Source organism: Oncorhynchus gorbuscha, linkage group LG17 (assembly GCF_021184085.1).
Source record: "Oncorhynchus gorbuscha isolate QuinsamMale2020 ecotype Even-year linkage group LG17, OgorEven_v1.0, whole genome shotgun sequence".
In the NCBI taxonomy this organism is placed as follows: domain Eukaryota; kingdom Metazoa; phylum Chordata; class Actinopteri; order Salmoniformes; family Salmonidae; genus Oncorhynchus; species Oncorhynchus gorbuscha.
The window spans coordinates 43704435-43713666 of record NC_060189.1 but is presented as its reverse complement, the minus strand read 5'-3'; the positions used below and the strand labels follow the sequence as shown (position 1 = coordinate 43713666).

The following is a 9232-nucleotide window of genomic DNA, read 5'->3' as shown; positions in this document are numbered from 1 at the left end:
AATTACCAGCTCATAGACAGGATGCTCTTGTATCACACATACAGTATGCAGATTCATTTCCCCTGAAAGGACGCAAACGGAAGGAAAGCATGGTTGGTGAGCACAAGCTGTTCTCACCTGGGCCGGCTTGAGTAGAGGGAGATGGAGAGAGAGGTAGAGTCTTCGGTCACAAAAGTCTGCAGGTGTAATGCATTTATGATGTACGCACGGGCGGCTGGTGGCACTTTAATTGGGGAGGACGGCTCATACTAATGGCTGGAAAGGAATTCACGCAATGGTGTCAAACACATCAAACACGTGGTTTCCGGCGGTTTGAGACTACTCCAGCCGTCCTCCCCACACCAGCCTCCTGTGATTGTAAGACATGTCATGAGCATGTATAATGTATACTTTTCTACTACTTTGGTTCTATGGAGAAGTTAAGAGCGTTCACTTTGTTTCTTAAACTGCTGTTCTGTTCTTATGGGATTCTTAGGGTTGACTGCCAAAATAAAGTAAACACTTGAGGAAATGAGGGATACAACGTTTTGTACATTGGCAGCAGGTGCTTCCCACACAGGTGTGGCTCCTGACCGAATTAAGCCATTAAAACATCCCATCCTGCTTATAAAAATGGCCAGTCGCCTATAATTGTGGCCACTCTGGCTTGAAAGACGGGTCTCAGATGAGCATAGGGCGTTTCAGGGGTTGCGTGTGCGCGCGCGTGTGTGTGCGTGTGTGCGCCTAGTCGCCAAATCTCGATCTAACAGAACACTTCCGAGATGGCGTTTTCCACCCCAATCAACGAAAACACCAGATTAGGGAATTCATCATGGAGGAATGGTGTCGCATCCCTCCAATAGAGTTCCAGACACTTGTAGAATCTATGCCACGGTGCATTGAAGCTGTGCTGGCGGTTTGTGGTGGCCCCAACGCCCTGTTAAGATACTTTCTTTGGGTGTTTCCTTTATTTGAGCAGTTACTTGTACATTTCCTTGGAGTTACACAGCCTGGTCTCATTGATTAGACCCATAGTAAATGTAAATCTGGGACACTCAAATGATATGTTGCATTTGGTATAACATGAACGTCTAACAACCCAAAGGTTGCGTGTTCGAATCTCATCGTGGACAACTTTCGCATTTGCGCTAATTAGCAACTGTGAAACTGCATGCTACTTTTTAGCCACTTTGCAACTATTTAGCATGTTAGCTAACCATTCCCCCTAACCCTTCCAGCTAACTCTTCCCCTAACCCTTTAACATAAGTCCTAACCTTAACCTTCACCCTAATACCTAGCCAATGTTAGCCACAATAAATTGGAATTCGTAACACATAAGTTTCGCAAATCCATAACATATTGTACGTTTTGCAAATCCGTAACATCATATGAACTGTAATCCGCAACATATACGAAATGGATGATGGACATCCACAGATGAATACATACCATATGAAACTTAACATACCATCCTAAAGAAATGGAATGTCTCGAATTTACGCACAGAACAATACGACATGATCTGAGGCCAGGTTGCTTTACAACACTGAGGTAAAGGCTACATGGCACCCAAAGATGTTTAGCAAACCTTGTTTGCACAGGTGGGCAGTCTCATCTGTCTACCTGTCATGATTTGAAAGAGGGGGAGGTAGAGGCCTGGGCCTAAAGTAGTACCAGGTCCACAACAGGTGCTCCCTCTCCCCTGGCCTGTTCAGGGCAACACAAAGGAACAAGATAATCCATCGGAAGCAACAACCTGAACTGAGGAAACAGGAAGGGGCTTATGGGTCAACTGACTGGGGCGGCACTCGGCACGGTAAAATGTAGTTCCATTAGGAGTTAGTTCCTGATCTTCTCTGGACTTCTCTGTCATCTAATACACAACTGAGGGTAGAGGTGTCTGCCTGGTGCAATCAGAACAAATAACGTAGTCCGGTAGTCATGAAACAGGAGGAAATGTTTTTTTTATTTTTTACGATGGGTGAATTGAAGAGGTAGGTAAGACCAACTATCTGTAGTCCCAATAAGAAATGCTCATTTTAATTTGGGATTTCGTAACATTTTTGTGCCCTACTGAACGTGACCCGTACCATCGCCACTACACCCATCTCTGACTATGTTTCTTCTCGCTTGACTGACTGGCTCGCCATATCAGCCTCTCATAACCTTAATGACCTGATCGACATTTCCAGGTAAAACAGAGCACGGTTTCAGTCTGTGTAATCAAACCAGCTCATTCAGAGTTTGATCACCCTGGGACAATCTCCTAACAGGTCTGTCTAGTCCACCAATCACCAGGCTGCTCCCTCTCCTGTCTACCAATCTGCTCTCTCTCATGTCCACCAATCATCAGCTGGCTCATTGAAACTCCCTCCACCCCACATACGGTAACGCACGGATCTCTTCCTGTGCCATGTAACGTTTAACTAATTGAATCAATAAACGATGCCGTTTTCAGCTATTTATTTGGTATTGAGTATGTATTACCGTGTCGTAAATGTAACAGGCTGTCTGTGCTTGGTAAGGTTAAATCAGTGTCCACATCGGTCACCAAAAGATAAGCTGTCGGAGGGACATTTTGTTATGGGACGTGCTGCAACAGGAATTTCTTTTCATAAATGGTCATTTTCCCCTCAACAACAAATAGTCTGACATACGGCATCAAAGTCTACTGGTGCAGCAAGGTAAACAATTGTGTAAGAGCTCTGTTAAATGTCCTGTCAATCGAGACATCTTCTAATCAGTTCACTAGTGGGTGGATGAATGAGTACACAACAATTGCTTCAAAAATACAGGGTTTATTGGTTAACTGCAATCAATAGTTACAAAAAGAGAAATCAGTTTCTAATATAAACTCACATAGAAATGACTGTAGTGAAAAACCATGGCTGGAAAAATACATTCAACAGTTGTACTTTCTTTGTGTCAATAATCCGGTTTAACCTTGCTCAAAACTTTAAGGAAACACGGAACAAGAAATTAAAACAATTTCACCATCTTCCATCGTTTAATATAAAAGTCCTTAGTTTGCTACCTGGAATGTATTCAAAAGTAGGCCCTTTATAACAGTTGCAAGTGAATCAAACATCCAATCAAAAACACAGATGTCTTCTCCTCAACCCATTTGGTCACTGCTATTGCTTGTAATACAAACAGTATTTTCCCTCTAAATCCTTGGTTAAGTGTATTACATAACATTCAGTCATAACCTTCCTTTAAACCCTACACTTCAATCAGGACGTGAGAGGGAACATGGGGATACTCATCATTATGTGTTGTAACTCTTGGTTTTACCACTTTAGTCATAATTATGAACGAGAATCCTGATCGGTCTCCATATGGAACCAAGCTGGTGTGATTTAATAGAATACAAACAGCTGAACAATGTAGGAACAGTAAAGTACTGTTACGGTCAGAGAAAACGTTCTAAAGAGTAAGGGAGGATAGGACAGTCACGGGATGATAATTGCAACAGGTATTATTTTGCTAGAATTGCAGTCCAATAAGGGGTAAAACAAATAAATAATCAAAATGCTAAAAAAAAAAAAAATCCTGCATTTTTTTGTTGCTTTAAATTAAGTTTTATTTTAACAAAGTGTAGTTAAATATTGTTGCAGTCATTGTAGTACAATATATTAAACTGTGGGAGAAGAAGAAAAAAAAGGAAACTGACAAAACATCTTCACAATCTTTAGATTAATACCGAAGATCATAATTTAACATAAAAAGAAAATATATTCTATTGTTCATTATCCAGATAAATACAAAATTAACAAAACAAAAAACTAAATGCATATGATCACCAATAAATATGTTTCGATAAGTTAAATAAGCAGTGACAAGCACCAATGCTTGGAAAGTTTTAAAACAAACAATAACTATAATAATAACAATAAAAAATGATACATCAAAAACCATAGAAGGGAGCAGGGAGATGTCAACAGTTGCTCCTCAGAGCCAGATTCTGATTCTATAGGGGAAGAGGAAAAATAAGATAGCTTAGAGATCCCATCTCAAGTTGCAGGAAGTGGAAGAACTGCACCATGGGAATGCTGGAATTCCCTGCTGCCTGCAGAACAGCATGGACGGAGGCGGGCTGGGGAGGAGAGAGGGAGCGGGACAGAAACCAAATTGTCTTCAAGGTTTAATAACCAGTTAGACATGAAAGACATCCTTTATCCTTCCTTCCCAGAAACACAACTGCCAGTGACCAGCAACACTTCCTGTGTCTGTCAGTCACTTCCTGCTCCGGTCCTGCTCCGCTATTACATAAAATGAGACTCAACAAAGAATGCTTGAGAAGAACTATGACGGGACAAGTCGATGTTGAATCAAAAACTCTCAGACAGTAGTCCATCCATCCATCCATCCATCCACTCAACTCTCACACATGCTACGCACCAACCAACTGCCCCTGGCACTTTGTTTTAAAACTATTCATATCATTTCAGTTGATGTATTTTTTGTTGTTGCTCAAAGTCTGTAGTAAAAACAGCCGTGGTTGATCCGAGGACAGGGTTTGTTACTGAGCACCCTCCAGCGAGCTCAGCGCAGAGTAGACCAGGGAAGTGCGCTTGAGAGGTGGCAACGTCAGAGGATGGTGGAAGAGTGGGGCGTGTGGTGCGATGATACACTCCCCGTGCCAAAGGCCCACTAGCACTGCTAAGTGTTCAAGAACGGAAAGACAGGTGGCACCTGGCAAAACAACAGTCTAACAATCTTTTTTTTTCTTCTTTTTTTTCCTCACACCATCATTCTCATTGTTCATTCATTTCCTCTCCCATTTTGGCACTACGCCAGAAGACAGGGTAGGCTCTACGAGGGGGAAGGGAGTAAACAGCAAGGGAAGAGATTTCTGGGGTGATTTGAAAACAAGTTCCCTTAATTAAGTCACTTAGATCACTTAGATCATTCAAACTTGGAACTAAATTGATATTGTTTTGTGGGGGAAAGGGGCAGGGGACCATGGTAGAGGGGAGTGCCATTGTCCATTCATTTTCTCTTTCTGGGAGGCGACAGCTAACGTACATTAATTAGGAGCAGTCTAGTCGTCAGAGACAGAGAGGCGGCTAAAGATGGGGAGGCGTCTGTTGGTGTCCAGGCTGGGGGACTCTGACCCGCTGAGACTGCCCCCTGAGCTACTCTGATACCCCTCCTGGTCTGACAGGGAGTCCTGTGGAGGGCTGGACGGAGACTCAAACATCTGAGTGGGGGACTCCGACATGGGCCTAAAGAAGTAGGGGGTGTTGGTCGGAGACAGGGGTGCAGGGGTGTTGGGTTCGGTCCCCGCTGGGCCGCCGGATCCCAGGCTGGGTCCAAACAGGTTGGCCAGCTCCTGGCTGGAATATGTGAAGGGGTTGCAGCTTGGCCACTCAGGCATCTCTTCTGGGGAGAACATGGGTGTAGGGGTGAGGCTGCCCTCTCCTCTCAGACCCCCGGAGCTGGGGAACCCTGCGAAGCTGTAACTGTGCTGCAGACGAGGACGCTCCATCTTATTGGAGGAGAGCGGGGAGAAGGAGGAGGAGGATCCGGGAGGGGGTCCACGGCGCTCCTCTGCATTGTGGATGAAGTGACAGCGGGGACCGTAGGGGCAGAATCCGATGGTGTGGAAGGTGCGACACAGCTCGGTTTTGTATTTAGGGTGGCGGCTGAGAGAACGCAGCTCATGGATGCCGTGGGCGAACTGACACTTGTCGCCATACTTGCAGGCTCCGTTCTCCTCGAATGGACGGCACAGCTCTGTCTTGTAGCGGCTGGAGTTGACCTGGCTCTGCTGCTGGCCCTGGCATCCCAGGCTGGTAGGACTAGCTGGCCCCAGACACTTCTGTAGGAGCCTCTCGCCTGTCTCAGAAAAGGAGCGGTCTCTCATGCGGTTCTCCTGGTTGCTGCCACTGATTAACCCTGAGCAGGAGGAGGGGTCTGATATCTTCAGGCTGTTGAGGAACTGGTTCTGGTGGAACTTGGAGCCGGGGTTGGGAAGGGTGACCGAGTGGTACACAGACACCCCTCTGCCCAGCGAGGGGGTCCCCACAGCCTTCCTGTCCCTGTCCAGCAGGGCTCCGGTGGGGGTGGACATGGCATGATGGGGGGAGCTCAGTATGTTGTTGTTGTTGTAGTTCAGCATCTTGTTGTTCTGGAAAGAGACAAAATATTAGATCTAAAGTCAATACAAAAACAAACAAATGTATTTATATGCAAAGACCACAAGAAATAGTGTTTTACATTTCGTAAAGGGAAGGAAAACATTTATAAAGAAATCCCTGAATGACCATTGATGTTCGTTTCGCATTAAATCCTAAGGCGGATGCTGACCTATAGAACAGAACAACAGCTGGTTTGGCAAGTTGCCCTACTGAGGAATGTGTGCCTGCAAAGTAAATGGCGCAAAGGAAGGAGCGCCTGAGAGCGATCATGGTCCCGGTTACAAAGGAGCTGCTGAATCTTTTTTTATTTAAATTTGAAATGAAAAAGCGAAATGAAAACGTAGTGTGAAGAAACTCAAAATGGAAGGCATAGTAGGCTAGTAACGAAGTTCTCGTCAAAAGAACACTCGCATCAGGCCTAGATTTGCACGACTAGGTGATTAAATGGAATAATTTCGAAAGCATGTTTTGCCTCACACACAAGATGTATGTATAGCTAACGTTACGTGGACCCTTTTATGCACAATAACATCAATTTAACTTAAAAAGTTGTTCAACATAAATACAGTACAACAACCCATAGGCTATGGGTTTCAAAACTGTAGTTTCAGGCACAAGTATATTGAAACTTGATTGAATGAATGCAACATCACGTCAAATATAAATCGGATTCATGTACATGCAATTATAGCAGCTTACTTAGATTTGAATTACGCGTTGGTCAGCGAAAAGATCCCAATTGATCCAACTGCACACTATAAAATAAGTTTCTGTTTCCATTCAATTAAATCATCAAAAGGACTCGTGGTTAACACTTCCCTTGAGCAAAAGTAGCAGGCCAGCAAGTTTCCCGTTATATCACTCGAGTTAACCCGGTCGGACTCACTCTTTTATGACGGGATATTAGCAATCAAACAAGGAAACGAAAGTTAGTCAACAAAGTTTTTTTTAAAGAAAAAGAAAATCACAACAAGAGACATCTTGCATCAGAGGCGAACACTGCGCTTGGCCCGAAAGCGCATCATGGAACTCACTCTCGGGTAAAGTTAGTTTGCAAGCTCAATGAGCAAACTACAGTAGTTACACTTTCGTGTCTTATCTACATGTTAACGGGTCCCTTTAATGCATTAGAAGAAAAGCGTAAACATTTTAAATTAAAACCACACAAAACTAGCCTAGTGAAATGTCGAATTCCAGCACTGACTTGCCTCCATACATTGGCTTGGAAAGAAAAAGCCGAGTAGAGGACTTTTTTTGTAGCTAAAGTTACCTTGTTCATTACTTCGCTGAAGTCGAATGGCGAAACCACTGCCATAGTCATCTTGGCAGCGTAGAAAATCAAATCCAAAAGAAGATTTTTTTTAAGTATGTTTTTTTTAAATTGAAATTACACAGGATGGTAAGTTCTGTTTTGTCAACTTTTTTTGCCCTAACTACTAGTACACCCCCTCTGCCTCGCACCAGTTCCGCGCATTTCCTTTATAATCGTGTGCAGGAGGAGCTTGTAGTGACGCGGCTTTTCTTAGATCGAACCCTTTTTTTGTGTGGGGGGGGAGACAGTTGCACCAGTTGCAAAGCATCCTCTCAGCGCACATGTTGCATTGACTTTGAAACTCTAATAATACTTTTCTCCAAGTTTTCAAAATAAATTGTAATGCGTTAGACTTTCCCGTCTCATCTTATTCAGTCTGCAGAATGAAGTTTACAGCACAATGTTACATTCAATATCCATCCATCATCTGTGTAGCTCAGTTGGTAGAGCATGGCGCTTGTAACGCCAAGTGTTTACCCATTAGAATGTATGCACACATGACTGTAAGTCTCTTTGGATAAAAGCGTCTGCTAAATGGCATATATTATTATATTATTATATTATGTAGGAAAAATGCCAACTAAACAATTTCCTATTCCAACATGCAGACTTGCACTTACAGAAACACTCGTGAATACATTTTCCAATGTAAGTGTTATGAGTCATGAGCCTAAACCCTTCAATCCATCAAGAAGCTTAGGCTTGTCAACGGTCTGCAAGGCCTATTGAAGTTTGTTTGTTCAAAGTTGCCGGTTTTCTGCATGTCACGTTTTTGTTCAAGCAAGTTTTGAAGCCTAATAGACACAGCGTAGCCTCCTATCCCATCCCATGTTACTGTATTATAATCAACCACATACTGTACATTGTATTACTTGCCTAGGACTACTTTATTACAAGTTGGGATGTCTAGTTTGAAGGTGTTCTAAACTTCCTCAACAACACTTTCCTCCAGCTCTTCTAGGCAAACAGTCAGAACTTGTTTACTTTGTAATGCTCTCTCCCCCCCCCCCTCTCTCCACCCTCTTTTTCTCTCTCTCTCTCCCACCCTCTCTCTCTCTCCCCCACCCCCCCCCCTTTTTCTCTCTCTCCCCCACCCTCTTTTTCTCTCTCTCTCCCCACTCTCTCTCTCCCCCATCCCCCCTCTCTCTCTCCACCCTCTTTTTCTCTCTCTCTCCCCACTCTCTCTCTCCCCCACCCCCCTCTCTCTCTCTCTCTTTCTCTTCCTCTCTCCCCCTCTCTTTCTCCCCCTTCCCTCTTTTTCTCTCTCTCTCCCCCACCCCCCTCTCTCTCTTCCTCTCTCTCTCTCCCCCCTCTCTTTCTCTCCCTCTTTCTCCCCCTTCCCTCTCTCTCTTAATTGAAAGGGCTTTATTGGCATGGCAAACATATTTTTACATTGCCAAAGCAAGTGAAATAAACAAAAGGGAAATAAACAAGGGAAATAAACAATCAAAAATGAATAATAAACATTACACTCACAAAAGTTTTTTAAGTGTTATATTATTTGGCAATGTTTTAACAATATGCAAATAGTTGAAGTATCTTTCTCCCTACATAGTATCCTCAGGCTCCCTTCTGCTATCATCCTATTTCACACACACAACACACAGAAACACACACTGTCATTCATTTACTCTTAATTGTCCTGTTGAACAACCGACTTTCCGGTGGATTCTGTTAAGGCAGCCAGAATTAGTTTAACCCTTACCTACCTCGCTCAACTCCAGCCATATGCGCGCACACACACACACACACACACACACACACACACACACACACACACACACACACACACACACA

General features: G+C 43.8%; 1 protein-coding gene across 1 annotated transcript; it reads right to left on the bottom strand.

The window, feature by feature from the left end:
- Positions 1 to 2762: 2762 nt before the first annotated feature.
- Positions 2763 to 7598, bottom strand: zfp36l1a (zinc finger protein 36, C3H type-like 1a). The gene is made up of 2 exons (XM_046308787.1): positions 7394 to 7598; positions 2763 to 6113 (listed from the first exon to the last, which is right to left on the bottom strand). The coding sequence occupies exons 1-2, from the start codon at positions 7442 to 7444 to the stop codon at positions 5025 to 5027; spliced, it is 1140 nt and encodes a 379-aa protein (XP_046164743.1). The 5' UTR covers positions 7445 to 7598; the 3' UTR covers positions 2763 to 5024.
- Positions 7599 to 9232: the final 1634 nt, after the last annotated feature.